This window comes from Hydra viridissima, unplaced genomic scaffold, assembly GCF_058129835.1.
Source record: "Hydra viridissima isolate aposymbiotic clone 2 unplaced genomic scaffold, HvirCarnegie_v1 scaffold_13, whole genome shotgun sequence".
In the NCBI taxonomy this organism is placed as follows: domain Eukaryota; kingdom Metazoa; phylum Cnidaria; class Hydrozoa; order Anthoathecata; family Hydridae; genus Hydra; species Hydra viridissima.
The window spans coordinates 8,897,084-8,920,021 of NW_028324312.1; the positions used below are offsets into that span (position 1 = coordinate 8,897,084).

A 22,938-nucleotide genomic window follows, 5' to 3' on the forward strand; every position below is an offset into this window, starting at 1 on the left:
AGAGGACCTGATACTAACCCAAAACAGAGTGAATGTGTGTATGTGCTTGTGTGTGTTTGTGTATATATTGTGCATATTTTGTATATACATACAATATATATATATATATCTACATATATATACACATATATATATACACACACACACACACATATATATATACATATACATATGTGTGTGTGTAAGTATAAAATTACCTGGTAAAGATGAACTTATACGAAGGTCAACTTCCTCTGATGTAAAACAACATTTGGAACTATGTAAAAACAATAAGAATAAAATATTAGTAACTTATTTTTTAACAAGTTTTTATCATAAATTATTTTCCATTATTTGATGCTGGCAACAAGATAACAAAAACTGAAATATATACTTAAGGGAGATGGGGCAACTGGCTTGGTAATTGTATGATTCAAAGATTTGTGAAGGTCTTCAAACTTTTTGACTTTAGTATTTCTAAAAAATTTAAAATTATTAACTATAATAATGACTATAATTGAGGATGTTGCAAAATCAGATAGTAAACTTTTTTGTCTTGAGATATAGTGCAAAAAATGATTTTTTTTGTAATACTTTTACTTAAATAACGAAACTTTACCAGTAGCTAAGTAATTTTTTACAAAAATCTCAATTATCTTAATTTAAAATTCCATTCCACGATTATAGTTCTAAGCCTTTAATTAAATTAATATCATTTATTGTTATGATTTTAAGTGTTTTAACTCTTTTGTGGTTTTCTTTTTCTTTTTCTTGATTTGTTCATCGAATTCTTCTGTAGAAAATCTTGACGTATCTTCATTTTCTGAAGTTTAATATTATTTTACTTCAAAATAATAATTATGTATAAAATACAGATTTGTGAAAAATTGACACTTAAGGGGACAAAAACAAATATACAAATTTATGAATACATTTTGTGTACCCGCAAATCTTTTGTCCCCCTAAATGCTAAATTTTTTTAATAAAAAAAATGTCCCCAATAGTAACCTTTATACAATGTGAAAAATACACGCATTGACTGAAAGGGAGAGCTTGCACAGGAGTAGTTAGGGCACAGGTTAATGTTATATTTAAATACCGTTATATTCCTATAAATTTTTGTTGTAGAAAATAAATAAATAAAAATATAAAATATTACATATATTAAATAAAAATGATATAAATAAATTTAAAAAATATAATTTTATAGTAAAATAATAATTTTAATTTATAAATAAAAATCAGCATAAAATAAAAATATATAAAAAAAACTAATATGAAAAATAAAGTTTGTTAAAAATATTAAAATGTTGCGTTACAAACAAAAAAATATCCCCGATAGTGAGCCACTAGTGATATATATATATATATATATATATATATATATATATATATATATATATATATATATATATATATATATATATATATATATATATATATATATATATATATACATAAATTAGTAAAAACACTTATCTACAAACAACATCATTTGACTGAAACACTTTTACTTAAACTAACCAATCATATATTTGAACTTTTTTAGTTGACTGTACCCAAAAAGTTAAAATTGGTAATTTATGTTCATCTAACCAAAATGTAAAATATGGAGCACCCCATGGTACAGTCCTGGGTCCAAATCTCTTAAATATCTCATTGTGGATATACAAAAATGTCTTGAATACATTTCTAAATGGATGTGTGAATCATTCATAAACCAATCAAAAACCAAAATATTAATTATGGCACCACCTAACATTCAAAAAGATATCATTATTGAGGGTACTTTTGTTAACAAGAAATGCATTTGATTTGTTGATTCTGCAAAAAGTCTAGATGTGATACTCGACAATCAATTATCTTTAAAAACACAAATAAATAAGATTGTTAAAAACTGTTACAATATAATAAGAAAAATAACCAAAATAAAACAAATCTTATCCCATAAAGATCTGTGCACCATAGTATGTTCATTATTATTTTCACAACTATATTATTGTAACTCCCTCTACTTTGGAATTGATAAGACACTATTAAAAAAACTACAGTCTGTTCAGAATTGTGCAGCAAGACTGGTATTTAAAACCAGAATAGAAACTCAAGTAAATAACAAAGAATATAACAACTTGCATTGGCTAAAAATTAGAGAAATAATATATTTCAAGGTCGTTTTAATAATGCAGAAATCTATTAAACAGGAAGCACTAACGTCATTATGCAATTTAATTCAATACTCTATGTCAGAAAGAACACTAAAACTAAAAGAAACAAAATACAATAATCGTTTCAGCAATCAACCATTATCCCAGTATGGTCTTAAACTTTGGAATATACTTCTAAATACCATCAGTGATAAAAAAACACAACTATTTTTAATGAAAAACTAAAATCATATTTAATGGTAAATGGAGAACTATTCCACCAGAAAACTCTTGATTATTAAAATTTCTCGCTTTGTTTAATTTGTTGCACAGCAGAGCAAGTGTTTTGCCAACTTCTGGCAAAATACAGTAGCTGTGGGTAAACCCATGTATTTATTACTTATTTATTTATATATATAAGAGCCTAACTTATCTCAATCTACAAACTCTAGAACAAAGAAGGTAGTTAGGGGATATGATACAATAATTTAAAGCATTCAAGGGGGTTCATGAAGTAAATTGGTTTCATATCAATGCACACCACATTCCCTTTTAGCACAAGGACCTGCAAGTAATGTTAAAGGCTCTAAATTATATATATATATATATATGCATATATATCCCCTTGAACACTCTATACATACTATAACTCGCTTAATTCTGACATTTTCTAAGTCTAGATATCTATCTATTCCCTTTGATATTTCATATACATATATATATATATATATATATATATATATATATATATATATATATATATATATATATATATATATATATATATATATATATATATATATATATATATATATATATATACTATAAAATATTATAAAAAATTAAAATTTTCTCCAACAGAAAAACCTTGACAATGGAAGCTATAATACACATAAAAATTTTTATGCAATGTATAAATGACAAATATTTAATTGGAACCTAACATTATAATATATAACAATTATTAAAACAAATATTAAAACAATATCTTACTCACTTTTCTCAACAGTCTTCTCTTGATTATCTCTAAAGGATTGGCTAATTATCAAAAGTATTTTTTTTTTTTTTGAAATTTTAATAATTCATAAATATACAAGTTTTAAGCCAGTAACAAAAACATCTTTTTTATGTTAAATTAAAATTATGTAACTTTATATCCCTATTTTTTTGGTTTTGATATACTTCATCAACATTTGAGGTATCTTCTGCATATCTGCATTTTTCTTTTGCTTCAGATTCTGTGTCTAATTTTAAAAAGTACTTATGATAATTATTGATGTATCAAAATATCATTTTCAAATTTCAATAATTATGATTAAACCCTTAAATAAATTTATAAAAAATTATCAAAATTATTACTTTACTATCTTTGAGAATATTATATAAACTACCTGCAGTTGACAAAATTCTTCCTGAAAACCTAAGCCATCCAACCTCAAGTTCTTGACATATTGATTTAGCTAAGTCTATTTTTTTCATATTTGTCCAGCGAGGCCAATAAAAATCTGTAGATTTTCTAGAGGAAATTATTGATAACACATTTTCACTCATACCATTCACTAACCAAATTGGTGGTACGTAATCTGTATTGTTTTCTTCATCGAATGCAACAATTGCATACAACATCTTACTCAGTAACACAGAAAATTGCATACAACATCTTACTCAGTAACATAGAAAAAATCCATACTCCGCAATCTCCTTTATATAGGAATAAAATATTACTAAATTGAACTTTTGGTTTTACAGAAAAACGTTCAATGGTCTTCAAAAACCATTCATGATTCTAAGAATATATGCCACAAGGAAGTAAGACAATAATGAAAACCCTCATGTCAACTTTATAATATTATATGCAATTCCTTGTGGCGTTACTTTTCATAAACGTAAATATTAATGAATTTTTTAAAGTATTTATTGTTCAAATTGCATGTAAAACTTTGTAACATTTTCAAATTTTTACTAAAGAAAGAAAAAGAGAAAAATTTATATAAAAAAAAAATAAAAATAGTTATAACAACTTTTTATATAGAGTTTCATAAAAAACATAAAACGAGAAAACGATTATAACTTTAATTTATACGTTATATTGTAAAAACTTTTTTTGCATAAGGTAAATTGCAAATGGCGATAATGGTCTGATTGCATAGATTTTTCCGCATGTTATTTGCACCAGATGGGTCCCTAATGGGAAACCCGTAAAAATCCCAGTTTTCTTAGCCTTTATAATCACCACATGCGGTCAATATTACTATTTTTGCTTAATTTTTCAACCGTACGGGACCCGTCTGGAAACCAGAACACAAACCCTTCTAAATCCCGTTCCCGTAAGCCCAGTTAAAAACCATACGGTACCCGTTTGTCAATGTTGGCTGGGATCAAACTCCCCAATCCTCCAAACTGACGCCATGGATTCTTTCACTAAAGATTGTGGAGAAAGAGATGATTCTACTAACATGACATGTGCAGTGTTAACACAACTACCATACTCACTATTTTCAATTATCTTTTTAACAAAAATGGGACCACTTAGTAAAAAACCTAGTTTAGATTTTAAAGCAATTGGATGATTGCGGTAGCCTCCAATGATTGTATTTTCGAAAAATGACCAATAAAAGTCAGCTCCAATCAGAACATCTACTTTCATACTACCACTTCTCCAGAATCTTTATTGAAAGAATCTATGGCGTCAGTTTGGGGGATTGGGGAGTTTGATGATTCCAACTTTGAGTTTATTGATAGGTATCGCCTCACATTTAAATACAATTACTGTCTACTAACTTAAGATTATGTAAGTGTCTATACTTTTCACTAGCAAGATTTATATATTGTCCGTTAAGAGGAGAACATATGTCTTTTACGTAGCAAACTATTAGTTTTGTTCGGCCGAGTAGACATTTAATTCGTAACTTGACACTTTCTAAAATTTCTGTTGTATTATTGTTACCAAATGTTTTTATACTTATTTCCTTCGTACCTAATGTTTTGACTTTTAGCTTTGAATATAAGTCGGGCCCTATATAACTTAACTGAGATCAATTGTCGAAAAGTATTCTGCAATCATGTAAATTGCCATTATTGTCCAAGACTTGAGTTGATCCAGTTTGCAGCAAAACAGATTGTTGCCCTTCAGATGTAGCTTCTGCAACTGAAGCCATTTGTTCTTCAGATTGATTGTGATGAGATTGATTTTGCAGGTTCGGATTCTGTGTATTGATACATAAAGCAACATGATGATGACGTCCACATTAAAAGCATTTTATTTGAGATAAACATTGCTTACTTATGTGTCCGCGTCCTAAGCATTTAAAGTTTTTTATCACTGATGATTTTCTTTCTTGATTGAATATTTGTAACTGATCGACAGTATTGTGATTTATCTAGCTGGTCACAAAATAAACATTTATTTAGTTTTTGGAAACATCTTGGATTGTTCCTTTCAAAATAGGAAACTTGACCTGTATTATTTGGATGTGAATTGTACCTATGTATCCTGTTAATTGAATTAGATGAATGAATTCGATTTGATTCTCTGTTATTTGCACTAGTACGAAATGCTTCTGCAGTTATTAATCTGTCTGATTTATCAAATGAGTTAGTTAATGCTTGTTCTTGAGCACGTAATTCAGTCTTTAGAGGATCAACAACTGTTTTAATATTCCAATTTTCATTGTTACTAAATTGACGGTTGACAATTAATGTTGGTTCTTCTGGTATCTTTTCCAAAATTACTGGGATAAGGAGAGCTCCGTACATATTGCTACTAATACCCAGATTCTCGAGGCTTCTTACTTGTATTTCTAAGCTGTCAAAAAATTGTCTTAACTTCTCTATTTTGCTAATACTATGGATTCTCTCTAATGACAAGAGTTTACCCATATGCGATGATATAAGAGCTTGCTTACTGTCATATCTTCGTTTAAGTATTTCTAATGCAGCCTTGTAATTTTCGTTTGTCAAGGCAAGTCCAGTTACAGAGGCTGGGGTAGGTCCATAAAGTAAGTTACGCAAGTAAGTCATTTTTTGGATACCAGATAAATCATCATTAAGGTTGATTGCACAATTAAAATTCTCCATAAATGTTACCTAACTTTCTAGTCTGCCATCAAATGGCTCCAGCTTTAACATAGGAAGTTTGATTGTTTTATTTTTAGAATTGCTTGTTAAACTTAAAGAATCGATCTTGAGATCGTGTTTTTTTAAATGCCTGTTAATAATTGAAAGTTCGTTCTTACATAAGAGTGTAAATTCTGTGGATGATTCTGCGTCCTGCTGTAGTTCATCATCATCTTCAATAAGCAAGGAAATGTTTTAATCCAATTGAATAACCTTAGTGAATTTCACATTAACAGTGTCACGAATATCGCCTAAAATTTGATAATGGTTTTCCTCATTGTTGTTAAATAGAATTTAGGATGATTTTTCAAAAAGTTTATTAAGTAATTTTATATAAACAGTTCTGTCTAAGTTTTGATTGCAAGTTTGACATTCTGGCTAAATTAACAAACTTTTATAATCCGATAATAATGATAATCTAGTATCTGAACTGACTAGAGCGTGATACGAGGTTAACAAATAATCACTTGCGAATACAAATCGAAATGGCCGTTTAAAATAAAACTGACTGTGGTATGGCAGATTCTGTGATGACAAATCAAATGACTTATAACGGTTATTTAATTACGAAAGAATGTCGCCTTAATGCTTTTAGGAAAGAAATGTAAAGTAAACCTTTTTTTTTTGTCGTTATAAAATAAATCGTTGTAAAATAACTCAAAACTAGCTTTAATTAAAGTAACGTTAGATGTAATTAAAAGATCAATCAAATTTTAATATCCCAAATTGCACTTAGAAAAAGAAGTATTAAAATAAACGTAACTTATACTTGTCGATCTATCAGTTATCCTTTTTATTCTTTGCCATCCGTACTTTATTCAAGATTTCTCCACGTCGTATTATTTAAATACGATATATTGAAACTTATATTTTTACTAGTAAGAAAATGTGTTAAGAACTGTCTTTATTCTTCGTAAAAGAGAGAACAAAAAATGCTCATTTTTTTACATATCAAAAATGAAGCGTGGGAGGCTTGAATGACTGCGCGATTGCGTGCAACAGGAAGGAAGGGTAGTGTTTCATGAAGAGCAACAATTTTGTAAGCGGACAGATTAAGATTTTAACTGGCAGTCGTATAAGCAGCATCAAATATATGTCTCCTCTTATAGCTACTGGTATGAAATGTATTTCCGGATTCAGCCTTGACTTTATGCATTTGATATGTCTTGGGGTTGTTAAAAGAATCTTGAATCATTTCCGTAAAGGTCAAATGGCGAGGGAATCATAAGCCCATATTTTACAGGTTTCTGAGAAACTAATCGAATTTAGATATTACATTGTTCGCTAATGATAAATTTTCACATGGATGGACAGAGAGGCGGAAAGAGAAGTTTTAAAGAAACCCAACTTTATAAATGTGGAATTAAGTGTAGGTAAGTGTCTTTCAACGCTGCTTTCCAAAAAAAACAATGATTTTCTTGATCTACTAATGTTTTATTAATTTTCTCTTTTAGCGGCTGTCCGAGACACATCCAAAGGAATCGGAGGAGACAGTCCATAAATTTATTCAGGGCATGTTAAAAATCGCACCAGCATCACGAAAACCATATTAAAAATATAGTCATGTAATATATTTATATAGTAAACCATGTCTCTTAGTTAAAAGTATAAGAATATAATCATATAATCAATTATAAAAATATAAAAATATAATCATAAAATATATTTTTTAGTAAATCGTGTCTCTTTTTTTCAGTTATTGCATTTGGATAGTTCATATTTTCATACCTTTCTATATTCTGTCACCACCTTCCAGTCTCTTTCTAATGCTATATGAATATATACATTTATGTTGTATTGGAAGGGGACTGGAAGGTAAAAAAAAAAATAGATATATATATATTTTTTTTATATATATATATATATTTCTTATACATATATATGTATATACATACACACACGTATATGTGTGTGTGTGTGTGTGTGTGTGTGTGTGTGTGTGTGTGTGTGTGTGTGTATTTACACATACACACACAAAAACACCCACGCACGTCTTTTTAAACCGTCTTTAAGCCGTTTTAAGTAAGACAACTTTAAGACGTTTAAGTTAAGACAACTTACAGTGTTTCATTTTAGACCAGTTTAAGACATCTTTAAGACCAATTTCAATAAATATAGATTCAACAACAAGTTGTCTTAAAGTTGTCATTAAGACAACTTGTTGTTGGGTTGAATAATGTGTTTAAAAATTAATGTGTTTTTCAATTGAACATGGTACTGTATTTTAAAAATGAAATAAGAGGCAAAGGTACTAGTCATTGCTAATGGATCATAAACATCACCACGATGTTCAAGTATTTTTCAGCCGTCCTAAATGTCGATGTCAGCATTTCAAAATGTCGATGTCAGCATTTCAAAATGTCGATGTCAGCATTTCAAAATGTCGATGTCAGCATTTGAACTCGAGGCCAATTTATTATGCCATGTTAAATATTATGCCTTATCATGAACTTTGTTTACGACAAAAATAAAAAGCATTCTGCAATTACTTTGTAGGTATTTTGCAGTATAAATAAAAATCTGCATAACTTTCATGGAAATACTTTGTCCATAATTTGTTATACTAAATATAAAGAGAAAGTTTGGCAACTCTCAGAGACATCCCAAAAAATTCTTTCATATCAAAAAATGCTTATAATCATAAAAAGAACGATTTTTATTGCAGTCAACATCACTATATTGTTCCTGAAAATTTAAGTGATTCAACTGTTATTTAATGTATTTATTAAGCATCGGTTTTGGTTTTAGGTTTTTCTGTTTTTAACGAATAATAAAGAACAAAAGACTTAACTTCTCTAGTCTTGAAGATAAACCGAATTTTCCACCGATGATTCTTACGATTGTGAGGACTGCGTTTGGAATTGTAGCATTTTTTTAATGTTAGAGCTGTGAAGAATGTGAATACTGTTTCCTCTTTTGATGCTTCTTATGTAAGAGGTTGGCAATTAGGTGCGAAAAAATGTTTAATCAACCACACGCATTAATAATCTTAAACAAAATTGAAATTTAACAATAAAAGATACATTTAAAAAAAATCATTCGTCACTTTTGTGTTAATAAACAAATTAAAACATCCGATGATCTAAAAAATTCATAATTTCAGATGTAATAAGGTTGTTTTGTTAAAATAAGGTTAACATTTGGTAATTGCTATTTTAATTATTATGTTCTTTGCCTTAATTTGATATATATTTTTTATAATAACAGAATATAAGTAATCAAAAGACGTTGCATTGTACGTCGCGTGTTTAAAAGAGGACTTCAGAATAATTTATGTTGGTTTAACATAAATTATTCTGAAGTACTCTTTTAAACACGCGATGTACAATGCAACATGCCATTAAGCGTCTGCGTCTCGTTATTTTTTTTATTCGAGACGAGACGATCCTAAAAGCTTTGTCCCGATTAACGATAAATATCGAGACAATTTTTAATTTTCACTCGAAATCCGGGACGATACCGAAACGAGACGAGATGTCCCGGACAAAATAGGAGCTTTATAATTTCCTGGAATTTACATCTTTTTAACGGGACATAACAAGACATAACGAGATATACTTGTTAATCCTTAATGTGAAATTTAAATAATGAATAACTGGCACATTTATCATCATTTATTTCAGCTGCTATTATTGATATTGTAATACTATCTATATAAACACAGCTGTATAAAAATTAATGGTAGCAACTGAAATCAGGGGGAAAAAATATTTTTGGGATAGTATTCAACTCTTTCCAATAAAGTATATTGGAAGAAGGGGATAAACATATGTCCAAGGGCTAAGTCTCTGATCATTTAATATTGTTTACCGCTGAGGTCAGTTTTCACTTCTAATGCAAGAGTTTGTTTTACACTCATATTTAAGGGAAAGGTTATCCAAAGTGTCTTTAACTTTTTTGATCCATAAAACTTTTGACTTTTTTTAAAAAGTGTACTTTTTGCAGAGATTAACAATAGAGTATGACGTTCAACACCTAGTTCTTTTATTTTTTCTCTTTTCCTTTGCTTTCCAAGGGCCACCCATTGTTTATGGGGTTTTCCAGAACCAAAATGGATACTTTTATTGGTCAAAAGATTTTCTTGAAGCCATTGGTATTCTTTTTCTATAAAAGAATCATACCACATTGTTTTAGTTTTTTTCTTCACTTTTGAAATAAATCTATCTAAAGTGGTATTAATTTATGTTCTATTTGCTAATTTCTTCAGTTTTATATAATTTCGTTAAGTAAATCCTTTCAAATTCGTAATTTATCCACTCCTAATTCACGTATATTCGGGATAAGATCTAATCTTTTTATTGTTGTTGTTTTTAAAATCATTAATATATATCAGAAACATTTTTGAGTACTTTATGTCATTTTTCAATTTACACTGTTTAATATCTTATGTTATAACTTCTTTGACAATTATCACATTACTTTCCCTATAATGTTTAAGTAAATAATGTTACTTGTATATTACAGGAAATACTGAAGTTGTTAAGTAATGCAATTTCAAATATCCAGCACTTCTTGAATAGTAAATCATTATTCAAGTTAAAACATTTTAACAAATTTCTAAGTAGCATATAATGACAAAAATGTATTTCTTAAAACTATATTTGATATTTTGAAACAAGTAATACAAGTAACAAACTCAAATTCAAGAAATACAAATGTCAATGAGTCCATAAAAACCTTGTTTTCCGCTATTGAAAAATGGCGGAATATCTTAAAAGTAAATATAGACTTTAATTTAGATTAAAAGTTCTCCATTTTTACTAAATAAAAATCTCTCATTTTTTAGATTTCTTTGAAAATAATATTAAAATTTTTAACTTCTTTTAACCATAAAATGTAAAAAATAAGTTTTATGAAAAAACTATTTTTACTTTTTAAATAAATGATCATTCCAATTTAATATTATTAAAAAGGGGCACTATATTTACCAAAACATTGTGAGGGGTAAAGTGCTATATTTTTTGATGTTTTGAGTCACTGTGCGTCAATTTCTGGCTGGCAAAACAAACTTGGTTGGCAAAAAATTTTCTTGACTGCGAAAGCGCGAGTTAGATATCTAGTTAATATAATTGATCTGTCTCGTAACGTTTCGTAATTATCCGGGACACAGTTTTTAAATTCCGAGAAAAAATTTATGTCCCGATTTATAACTTTATTCCGGGACAATCGTTTCCGTTGTCTCGTTCTTTTTTTCCGGGAAATTTCTCGTCTCGTTACGCTTTTCCCGGTTCATTTCGAGAATACGATTCCGAGACGCAGACCCTTAAACGCCATAATTAAAGTATGATTTGCATTGGTTTAATGAATATTTTTTTATAATAGGAGAATTAAAGTAAAGTAGTCAATAGTAGTTGATTTTTTAACGGCGAAGAAAAATAAAAAAGCTAAATAGAAGCTTAATAAGTTTAAATTGAAAAGTAGAAGATCTTTTGAACAAAAAAGATTGTGAAAGATTGTATAAGAAAAGATCGTATAAGGAAAAGAAAAAGGAAAAAGTGAAGAAAGTAAATAAGGTATTTCAAAAAGAATTTTTGGTTAAAAAAGCTTCCGTGAAAATCTCAAAGAAAAAATATTTCTATTGAAAATCAAAAGATAAAGTTGACAGTGAGTTTAAAAAATTAGACGAGGAAGGAAAAGTAAATATCAATATCATTTTCATATTAAAAATTAGACAAAACAAGAAGCCAAGACAAGGAGCCATGTCATAAACATTTATTAAACCACGCAATGACGTCAAGTATTTTTACAGTAATTAATATATGGTATGAAGTTGGTAATTATTATCTTATTTTTAGTTACGAATAATTGTCAACTATGTCAGATTTAGTATAAATAACGCTGTTTTCTTAATAAGAATATATATAAACAAGTTACAAAAAAGGCGTTGAGTCGATCTTCCTTAGTCAGTCAAAAACAAAGAAATATTCACAACACAAAGTGGCGACCCTGCCAGGACACTGGAATCTACGGAACACTCTTCAAGCTATCAACTGACGTAAGGAATCAAAGATTACAATAGAATTTAAAATGCCTCCGAAGCAACGCGAAGATCCAATCGCTACACTATCAAGGAAATTGGAACTAACATTAACAAAAGTTGAGCGACTTGGTCTGGAAGTACGCATATCATTGAACAATAACGATATACACACACTAGATAGATTAGAACCAACCATCAAAGCAAAACTGTCGGAGACTTTTAACTTAATCCAAAACATAGAAGAATTAAAAAGAGACGAAGAAAACGCCGACAATCAAGAAATCGACAACTGGTACGAACAACAGAACAACTTAATTAAACAGCAAAGCGAACTTCTGACCTCGCTGGAAGAATACCGCGTAGAAAGAGAAATTACGAAAAAGAAGAAAATGCACGGAGAAATTGCTCGTGTAAAAGAAGAACTAAATGAACAAAAACAAGAAACAACTCAAAGCATGCACAGTGCACACACAAATGATTGTAAAGCAAAACTTCCCAGACTACAAATTTCAAAATTTGATGGGACTATTCTGGATTGGGTGCGGTTCTGGGAACAATTCAGCACAGAAATTGACAACAGAAGCTATCCTCCAGTAACTAAATTATCGTACTTACGTGAACTATTATCAAACACGCCAAAAGAGGAAATTGCTGGACTCCCTTTTAATGCAAATGGTTATGAAAAAGCGAAAATGATTCTAAATCAAAAATATGGAATCACTTCTGAAATTATACGCCAGCATGGTCGTGATATCATGGATCTTCCCTACATAAAAAATACCGACGTGGATCAAATACATCATTTTTACAGAAAATTAAATGTAAGCATAAACTCGTTGAAAACTTTAAACAAATTGGAAACAGCAGAAATACTGGTACGTGAAACTCTCGACAAACTGGGCCCTGTTAAAGCTGATATTACTCGAACAGATCCAAAATGGCAGGAATGGGGCTTTGAACAGCTAATTGAAGCTCTACGTGAATATACCTTACGAAACCCAGAATCATCTATTGGACGAACAAGAAATAATATCAGAAAAGAAAATTCAAAACCCCACAATAATTGGGAGCACAAAAATCAAATGGAAAAACACTTCCAACATAACGAAACTAAAAACATTGGCTGTGTCTACTGCAGTTCGCAAAATCATCGTAGTCACGAATGTACGAAACTTCATTCAACACAGCAAAGGAAACAATATCTTAAAGAAAACCATCGCTGCTTCAACTGCACGTTAACAAACCACACAGTATCCAGCTGTCGTAGCAAACGTTCTTGCTACCATTGTCAAGGAAGGCATCATTCATCTATATGTACTGGGGTTAATAAAGACGAATCAAAAAAGGGTATCCTTATGACTGGATACGAAGGGCAAACTATTCATCCCACAGTCGTTGTGAACGTTGGCAAATATAAAGTGAGAGTACTCTTGGATACGGGAGCTGGTAGTTCTTATGCTTCATCTACGCTAATCAAGTACCTAAAGTTAGAGCCAATTAATTGGGAATCGAAAAATATTGAAACAATGACTGGATCAGTACATCAAAACCTTCCGTTGTTCTACACAACTCTATATTCAATAAACTGACGCAGCAGCCTTGATATTAAACTCTACAAGCTAGAAAGGAAAGTGCTTACAGTGCTACAAAATCCGAGGATATCCGTCCTAAAAAAGAAATTCAAACACTTAGAGGGATTGCATTTTCATAATGAAGATGACTACGATGATCATAAAATTCATCTTATAATTGGTGTTGGTGATATTGCAAGAATAAAGTTGAAAGGTTTCAGGACTGGAAATGATGGAGAAGCTATTGCAGAAGAAACCATATTTGGATGGACGGTTATGGGTCCAGGACAAAGCACCTCGGACTGTTTATATTTTACAAAGTCAACCAACGACTGTTATAAAGAACTATATAGCTTGGATGTTCTTGGTCTAGAAGATCAAAGCGAAGGGAATCAAAATGAAGTATATGAAGAATTTAAAGAACAGCTACAACAAGACTCGACTGGTTCTTATCTCACTGGATTACCATGGAAAGTAGAACATTCAAAACTAGCATCCTATTCAGATGGAAATATCTCAAGGTTGCATAGCGTACTTAGAAAACTGGAAAAGCAACCAAATGATCTCATAAAATATAACGCTATTATTCAAGAACAACTCAAGTATGGGATAATTGAGTATGCACCAAACAAACCAACTGGCAAGAGAATATGCTACATGCCTCATCGAGCAGTGATAAAAGAGGACTCCGAAACAACCAAGCTAAGGATTGTTTTTGACGCGTCAGCTAAAGAGTACGGATCACCCTCACTTAACGACTGTTTACATATTGGTCCTCCATTACAACCCTTACTACTCAATGTTATTTTACAAAACAGATTGCAACCTGTTTGTCTTACTGGAGACATTAAACAAGCGTTCCTACAAATAAGAGTTGATACTAAAGATCGTGATGTTTTCCGTTTCTATTGGATATCGGACTTGAAAAGTAAAGAAGTAATAACTCTAAGATTTACTCGAATCCCGTTTGGCTGTGCATCTAGTCCCTTTATTCTTGGGGGAGTAATCAAGCAACATTTAATGACGTAAGAAAAACATTATCCGCATAAAAAGAATGAAATTCAGATAATCAACAGGGGCATATATGTTGATGATATAATCACTGGGGGAGTTGACCTGGAATGTGTCGAAAAATTGAAACAAACAGCAATTCATCTGTTCGAAATGGGAGGATTCCAGCTTCACAAATGGCACTCGAATTTTCCTGCATTAGAAACCAATGATTCAAAAGAGAACAATCATGAAGTTACCATCAATGAACAAAATAAACGTTATTCAAAAATTCTTGGTTTGTTGTGGGACAAAAATGATGACACTTTATTAGTGGATTGCAGACCAACTCGCCAAACAAACATCATAACCAAAAGAGGAATTTTAGAAAGTTTGGCTAGAGTTTTTGATCCACTTGGTGTGATTTCCCCAATAACACTAACAGCAAAACTTATATATCGACAAATTTGTGATTTAAAATTTGCTTGGGATAAAAAACTTTCACCTGAATTATCAAAGGAATGGATGCTTTGGAAATATACGTTACCAGACCTTACACCAATACCAAGAAGTATAACTGTTTTGAATCATATAATAAAAAAGATTGAAATCCATGGATTTGGTGATGCAAGCAAAGATGGCTGCTGCAGTGCAATATACGTAGTAGTACATCAAGGAAACAAAGTAACTCAAGGATTGTTTACAGCCAAATCACGCATATCAAAACGAGGTTGTTCTATTCCCAGACTTGAATTGATTTCTGGACACATGGTAGCTAATGCTCTTACAAACGTTAAATTGGCACTTGAAGGATACCCAGTTATGGAAATATACGGCTGGCTTAATAGTTCAGTAGCACTGCATTGGATCCTTAATGACAATCGTAAATGGAAGCAGTTTGTATCAAATCGTGTCAAAGAAATCAATAAACGAAGTTGGATTATCTGGCGTCACTGTCCAACCAATCAGAACCCAGCTGATATTGGAAGTAGAGGAATTAAAAATGGAAAAATTCCACAAATATGGTTCAACGGTCCAACATGGCTTACCAAAAAGAATGAGTGGCCAACCAATATAGTTCATACACAAATGGATGAAGTAATGAAAGAAGTTAATCCAACAAAAATACATAACCTTGCCACAGCAGAGACGTTTAACTACTTTGATGAACTTATGAACAAGTATCAACTACCAAAAGTTATAAGAATAATGGCATGGATCTTAAGAATCATTATCAATTATCAAAAGTAAAAGAAAATGTCGAGGTGTGCTATCAGCTACTGAAAGGAACAACGCAATGCAGAAGCTGATCAAAATTGCTCAATACGAATTTGAAAAATCCGAACAATTTAAAGAAACTTCAGAAAGATTACGATTACATAGAAATCACGATGGGCTTTTAGTTTGCATGGGTCGTATACAAGGTGAGCACCCAATATTTTTACCTCGCAAGCATCCCTTTACAAACTTGGTTATTCAAAGAGCACTTGCACAGACTCACCATGGGATGGTTGGTCTGACAATGTCCAAGTTTCGTGAGAATTATTGGACAGATACCTTACGTAGCCAAGTCAAAACGATTATATACGATTGCAATTGGTGTAAAAGATTCAGGTGCAAACCATTACTAGCCCCATTAACAGCTGATTTGCCAAAGTATCGAACTAAAAGCAAATACCCCTTTGAAACTATTGGTTTGGATTTCGCTGGCCCAATCGAATATAAAGTAAGCAAAGAGTGTTACAAAAAATCATACATTATACTTTATACTTGTGCAACTTCAAGAGCAATCCATTTGGATCTACTAAAAACAATGGAAAATGAAGAATTCCGTCGAAGTATAAAAGAAATGATTGCAAGAAGGGGCACACCTGCACTCATAATAAGCGACAATGCCAAAACATTTGTAAGTACTGCAAGGTGGATCCGACGATTGCAGAAAGACCCGCTGATAAACGTTACTTAGGTGAAATGAACATAAAATGGAAGTTTAATTTAGCAAGAAGCCCATGGTGGGGAGGTTTCTTTGAAAGTATGGTGGGTTTGGTAAAAAGATCATTACACAAAGCAACTGGAAGGATTCGTCTGACTTTCGAACGACTTAAAGAAGTTTTGATTGATATTGAAAATACTTTGAATAACCGACCATTAGGATATATCGAGAACGATATTCAACTTCCGATATTAACACCAAACATGATTTTACATGGGAAAGGTATTACAATCCCTTCCGAAAATGCAGAAGATGACGATGGTGAAGATTTTAACAACAAATCGACTACACGAGCAATGCGGTATATCACGAAATGCAAGAACTTAGCGTGGAAAAGGTGGACAAACGAGTACTTAAGATCATTACGAGAAAATTATCAGCGCAAAGGGTATAATCAAAAGGACTTAGCAGTGGGAGAGATTTTCTTGCTTAAAGGAGAAGAAAAGAATAGAGGTGAGTGGAAAATTGGTATGGTAACGAAACTTGTACGCGGAGAAGATAATATAATCCGCGGTGCTAAATTAAGAACGGGAAATAATCAAGTAGTGGAAAGACCGATTCAGATGCTTTATCCGATGGAAATTTGCCAAGATCCTACTGAGATCGAGGAATTCCTAAACGATTCTAAACCTTGCGAAAACATATCAGCAGAGCAAACAAAAACTCTGAAACAAAGACCTCCACGAATGGCGAAATCAAAGGCTAAGGAACTTATTAAAATAACAGCCCTTGATGAACATTTTGATGAGAATTTGTAGATGTTCTCTACAAATTGGGGGAGTGTGTCATAAACATTTATTAAACCACGCAATGACGTCAAGTATTTTTACAGTAATTAATATATGGTATGAAGTTGGTAATTATTATCTTATTTTTAGTTACGAATAATTGTCAACTACGTCAGATTTAGTATAAATAATGCTGTTTTCTTAATAAGAATATATATAAACAAGTTACAAAAAAGGCGTTGAGTTGATCTTCCTTAGTCAGTTAAAAACAAAGAAATATTCACAACACCCAAGACAAGAAAACACACAAAGAACTGTTAATATAAAGAAAAAATACAAATGCTGCCAATGAAAAAGAAGTATGAAAATTTTTTATTTATAGATTTTATAGGAATTAAGATTATATTTTCTTATGTAAGCTTAGAAAATAATTAACTAATGATTAGTAAAGTTAACATATTATTTTCCTTCTTAGATAATATACTCATATATACATATTATACATTTACTTTTTTTTCTTGATTTTCTTTTTATTAAACTCATTTAGATTTTTTTAATTTTTTTTATTTCTTTTTTCTGTAACTTTTTAATGATGATAGTGAAACTATCCTGTGGCATATGCCTTAAAGCGGTAGCTAAAATTCACTTAGCTATCCAAGGTGATCTATGTGACAAGTGGAAACACATAAAATGTAATCGAGTTGACAAACTGATATATGAAAAAATCAAAACTTTAAATAGCTAGTACTGCCTAATCTGTACAAAAACATTTCTTCCTTTCTCTTATATTTCTGATCTTGAGTTATCTACCACACTAGCAGGAAAGTCTCTAAAATTTAACCTCGTTAAAAATCTATCTGATAATCTAAATTTGAAAAACCTTTTTTGGGACCTTGTTATAAATACTATTAGCATCTTTTAATAATATGCCTGATATTATTGGAATAACTGAATCTAATCTGCATGATAAAGATGTGTCTATAACTAATGTTGATTTAGACGGATATGTATCTGTTCACACGCCAACTAAAGCTAAAAAGGATGGTGCTTTAATGTATATTAAGTCTAGCTTAAACTTTAAAGTTAGAAATGACTTAATCCTGGTTAAAAGTAAACAACTCGAATCTATATTTATTGAAGTAATAAATGCTAAAAAAAAAGCAATTTAATAGTTGGTTGTTTATATCGCCATCCAACGATGTGTTCATTCCCAGCAAGCACACAACGTTGAAACAACGTTGAAGTAACGTTGATCGACGTTGATCAATGTTATTTCAACGTTGTTTTAACGTTGTGTGCTTGCTGGGAATGAATTTGTTGATCATTACCTAAATTCCCTTCTTGAGAAAATTAGCTTAGATAAAAAAAGTTTATGCTAATGTGTCGTGAATAAAGTCTTCAAGACCTAATTGAAGGTGTGTGAAGGGGTGTTTGAAGGTGTGTTTGTGTGAAGGCGTGTTTGAAGGTGTTAATATTTTGTAGATGCTAATGATTGTAGGTGTTGAGGTATTTAATTGTTAATGCATAAAATGTGTGAAAATGACGCGATTGTAAGAATGTATAAAAAGAGAGTGTATTTTGTTAAATGTATTGATTCGCAGTCAGATGTAAAATATATTATCAATTTCAAAAAGTGGCTCTTTAGTGTCTCAGGGAAAGTCTAAATAATTCCCCACACTATTTGGTGGCGACTACTGCCTGGACGAACGAAACCTACGAGTTAGCGAAGAATGGACCAAGAACGAACTTACCAGAGAGAAATCAACGTATTAAGAATGAAAATTAAAGGCATAGAACGCAACACGATTAATGGCGACAAATCCAGCATAATCTTGGCGTTGGACAAAATAACAAATTTTTTGGGAAGATTTGAAATGGCAAAGGATGAACTGACCAGAAAAATGCTTGACGACGGCGAAAACATCGATTTGGTAGAAGAATGGCTTTCGAAACCAGTAATGGAAGTAGAAGCAGCGATTGAAATCAAAAACAAAATGGTAGACAAATTGGATTCAATAAACAAAAACGAATGCATCAGAAAATTCGAGTATGAAAAACAAATCATGGAAAAGCAGTTAACAATTCAAAAAGAAGCTGAGCAAGCCTCATTGAAAAAACTTCAAAGCGAAGAAGAATGGTATTTAAAGAAACTAAAAATGAAAGAAACATTGCGCAAATCTCTTGGAAACGAAAACGAAGCTACTCAACAATCCCTCAAGCTACAAAAGTACACAATCACAAAATTTAATGGCGATTATAAAGACTGGTTGCGATTTTGGAATCAATTCATGGTAGAAGTCGACAGCTCAAACATATGAAACATCAGCAAATTCAACTACTTACTAGAACTCGTCGAAGGAAAGCCCAGAGAGGACATACTTGGTTTACCACATTCGTTGGAGGGATACGATGAAGCTAAACGCATACTACAAGAAACTTACGGAAAAGATATTTGGGTTCACAAAGCATTGATTAAAGATTTGGAAGGATTGACGGCTATACGCAGCACGCACAAAATCAAAGAAGTTCACGACTTTTACAAAAAGCTTGCGAGAACTGTACGAACATTGAAAACTATGCAGAAACTTCAAACGGCTCAATCATTCGTGTATTCATTGATGGATAAACTTGGACCAGTTCGTGAAATACTCACACAAAACGATGATGGATGGGAAGAATGGGGACTGGAGCAACTTGTCGAAAATTTGCAAAAGTACATTGAAAGGAATCCGTTGAACTCAGCTTTTAACCCAAGCGACGAACAAACAAAGGGCAATAAAAAGAACACAAACGTGCAGTCAAGGTCCTATGAACATCGAAGCACTACATTCAAACAGTACAATGGCGGTCTTTATGACAAAGAAATCATGGCAACTAGTGGCAAGCATGGATGTATCTACTGTGGGTTACAAAATCACAAAAGCGAGGATTGTAAAAAAGTGCTAACTGTTGCAAGACGCAGGGAGATTTTAACAAGAAAAAGATTATGTTACAGCTGCGTTGGTTACGGACACTCGGCGGTAAATTGTAAATCAAGAGGATGCAGAAAGTGCAACAAAAAACATCACACGTCCATTTGTCAAGATGGGAACGCAACAATAGACGGTAAAATGGAAAATAAAAAAGAAACCATGGGAGCGGTGTTTAATGCAAGTACAACTATTCACCCAACAGTGATTGCAAAAGTAAACGGTGAAAAAGCAAGGATAATGTTGGATACGGGTGCTGGAAGTTTCTATATATGTACAAACTTGATAACGAAACTAAAGCTGAAACCTACACGAAAGGAATATAAAAGTATTGAACAGCTCTATGGAACGGTGGACAAGCGTGTGGAAATATATAACGTTACGCTAGAATCAACAACAATACCGGAATTTAGCATCAAAGTTGAATGCACCAACGCTGAAAAGGAAACACTCACCTTTTTACCTAACCCGATGATCAAGGATGTTAAGAAGCATTTTGCAAGACTAAGGACACTGAAATTTAGCGATGATGAAGGGAATGACGAACTTCAACCTGTTCACATCATACTCGGTGCTGCTAATTATCAGCGAATAAAAACCACGGAACCGGTAGTTCTTAGAAAAAATCCGGATAAAGATCCAGGAGCCGAATTAACTATGTTTGGATGGACTCTGTCTGGGAGACGAACACAATTGAGTTCTGGCATTGAGAAAATTTTTTTATTGAAAACTGGTCGTGATGAGTTCGAGCAAATGTGTAGTTTAGAAGTACTTGGATTATCAGACACAAGCAGCGAGTCAATGTTCCATCAAGACTTTAGCGAAAAACTGCATCAAACTGAGGAAGGTTATTATGAAACCAGAATGCCGTGGAAAAAGGGTGTTGTTAAACTGCCAAACAACAGAAATCTGGCTCTTAAAAGATTGGGAAGTGTGACAACTCGATTGAAAAAGCTTAAAAAAATAGAACAGTATAATGATATAATGATGGAACAGATCAATGAGAGAATATTGGAAATGGCACCAGAAAAACCTACGGGAGAAATTATTCACTACGTTCCTCATCAAGCGGTAATCAAAGAAAATGCTGAGTCAACGAAATGAGAATTGTTTATGATTGTTCAGCAAGAAAAGACGCTCAATCACCTTCATTAAAAGATTGTCTAGAAGTAGGACCATCGCTGCAACCCTTAATATTCGACATAATCATACGAAATCGGATAAGTAAACTCTGCATTTTAGCTGATGTGAAGAAAGCGTTTCTACAAATTAGAATACACGAAACGGATAGAGATGCACAACGCTGAATTTGGTATAAGGACTTAAAGAAAATGGAATTAACGGAGTTACGATTTACAAGGGTGATTTTTGGTTCAAGTTAAAACCCTTACATTCTTGGTGCTACCATTAAAAAGCGTATATCAAAATACAAGGACATTTATCCAAAAACTGTGCTTGCTTTGGAAGAAGATAATTATGTCGATGATATACAGGCAGGTGGAGAAACAGAAGAAGAACTTATCAGGTTTAAAAATGAATCAACGCAAATCTTAATGGAAGCTGGGTTCCAGCTGCACAAATGGCATAGCAACGTCAGCAATCTGGAAAGCGACGCTGAGGCTTAATCAACAAAAATACTTGGGATTCCTTGGAACAAAGAATCGGATCAACTATCGATTGACTATACTGCATGCATCACTATCGGAAATAAAGAAGTAATAACAAAAAGGAAAATGCTATCAGCTCTCAACAGTGTCTTTGATATTGGGATTTAGTGCACCTGTATTAATCACTGGAAAAGTACTATACAGTCGAATATGCTTGTTAAAACTCGGTTGGAATCAACAAATTCCAAATGAACTTTTAGAAGAATGGAAAACCTGGATCAAGGCAATAAACATCAAAAGAACTATTTCAATTCCGCGGAGTGTCTTGTCTGGAAGAATCATTGAAATGGAGCTCCATAGATTTTCAGACGCAAGTAAATTAGCAGTATGTGCATGCATCTACGTTGCAGTGAGACATCAACATTCGAAAACCAGCAACCTACTTGTAGCAAAAGCTCGGATTGCACCGAGGGATCTTAGTAATCCAAGACTTGAGCTGGTAGCAGCGCACACCTTGAGCAAGTTAATGAATCATGTTAGGAAGACATTAACCAAGTATAATGTCATTGAAGCATATCATTGGGTTGATAGTACTGCGGTACTTTACTGGTTAAAAGAAAGGGGCAGTTGGTCACAGTTTGTCAGGAACCGAGTTCAGCAGATCTTATCGAATGGAGAAGTAAAATGGCTATATGTCCCAACAAAAGAAAACCCAAGTGACCTTGGAACAAGAGGAGTGAGTGCTGATAAAATATCAAGCTTGTGGCTAAATGGACCTACATGGTTGAAACACAAAGAAAATTGGCCAATCCAACCAGAAATAATCGAAACGCCGTACGCATCATGTGAAACTATTAGTGT

The 22,938-nt window shown here is 32.0% G+C and overlaps 6 protein-coding genes across 7 annotated transcripts; 5 read left to right on the forward strand and 1 right to left on the reverse strand.

Moving 5' to 3' along the window:
• Positions 1–3,163: 3,163 nt before the first annotated feature.
• Positions 3,164–3,841, reverse strand: LOC149880334 (uncharacterized). Of its 2 annotated transcripts, none has more exons than XM_090070166.1 (2): positions 3,515–3,841; positions 3,164–3,361 (listed from the first exon to the last, which is right to left on the reverse strand). In XM_090070166.1, the coding sequence occupies exons 1-2, from the start codon at positions 3,774–3,776 to the stop codon at positions 3,249–3,251; spliced, it is 375 nt and encodes a 124-aa protein (XP_089926292.1). In that variant the 5' UTR covers positions 3,777–3,841; the 3' UTR covers positions 3,164–3,248. The 2 variants fall into 2 exon arrangements, with proteins under 2 accessions (XP_089926292.1, XP_089926291.1); XM_090070165.1 differs by having other exon boundaries at positions 3,164–3,367.
• Positions 3,842–13,407: 9,566 nt separating this feature from the next.
• On the forward strand, positions 13,408–14,819 carry LOC145188552 (uncharacterized). The gene has a single exon (XM_090070654.1). It carries the CDS (start codon positions 14,067–14,069, stop codon positions 14,817–14,819), a length of 753 nt encoding a protein of 250 aa, XP_089926780.1. The 5' UTR covers positions 13,408–14,066.
• Positions 14,820–14,954: 135 nt separating this feature from the next.
• LOC145190893 (uncharacterized) lies at positions 14,955–16,031 on the forward strand. The gene has a single exon (XM_090070027.1). The coding sequence runs from the start codon at positions 14,955–14,957 to the stop codon at positions 16,029–16,031; it is 1,077 nt and encodes a 358-aa protein (XP_089926153.1).
• A 46-nt stretch (positions 16,032–16,077) lies between these two features.
• On the forward strand, positions 16,078–16,746 carry LOC145186401 (uncharacterized). The gene has a single exon (XM_080062510.2). The coding sequence runs from the start codon at positions 16,078–16,080 to the stop codon at positions 16,744–16,746; it is 669 nt and encodes a 222-aa protein (XP_079918636.2).
• A 5-nt stretch (positions 16,747–16,751) lies between these two features.
• LOC145190891 (uncharacterized) lies at positions 16,752–17,531 on the forward strand. The gene has a single exon (XM_080067796.2). The coding sequence runs from the start codon at positions 16,752–16,754 to the stop codon at positions 17,529–17,531; it is 780 nt and encodes a 259-aa protein (XP_079923922.2).
• Positions 17,532–19,375: 1,844 nt separating this feature from the next.
• LOC149880335 (uncharacterized) lies at positions 19,376–21,574 on the forward strand. The gene is made up of 2 exons (XM_090070028.1): positions 19,376–19,751; positions 19,848–21,574. Exons 1-2 carry the CDS (start codon positions 19,376–19,378, stop codon positions 21,572–21,574), a joined length of 2,103 nt encoding a protein of 700 aa, XP_089926154.1.
• Positions 21,575–22,938: the final 1,364 nt, after the last annotated feature.

Coding starts and splice junctions, on each gene's coding strand:
- LOC145188552 (XM_090070654.1), top strand. CDS start 14,067: ATGGGTCCAGGACAAAGCACCTCGGACTGTTTATATTTTACAAAGTCA.
- LOC145190893 (XM_090070027.1), top strand. CDS start 14,955: ATGGGAGGATTCCAGCTTCACAAATGGCACTCGAATTTTCCTGCATTA.
- LOC145186401 (XM_080062510.2), top strand. CDS start 16,078: ATGCAGAAGCTGATCAAAATTGCTCAATACGAATTTGAAAAATCCGAA.
- LOC145190891 (XM_080067796.2), top strand. CDS start 16,752: ATGAACATAAAATGGAAGTTTAATTTAGCAAGAAGCCCATGGTGGGGA.
- LOC149880335 (XM_090070028.1), top strand. CDS start 19,376: ATGGCAAAGGATGAACTGACCAGAAAAATGCTTGACGACGGCGAAAAC. Junction 19,752..19,847: donor CACAATCACAAAATTTAATG/GCGATTATAAAG, acceptor ACTACTTACTAG/AACTCGTCGAAGGAAAGCCC.
- LOC149880334 (XM_090070165.1), bottom strand. CDS start 3,776: ATGCAATTTTCTGTGTTACTGAGTAAGATGTTGTATGCAATTGTTGCA. Junction 3,368..3,514: donor AAGAATTTTGTCAACTGCAG/GTAGTTTATATA, acceptor TTTTAAAATTAG/ACACAGAATCTGAAGCAAAA.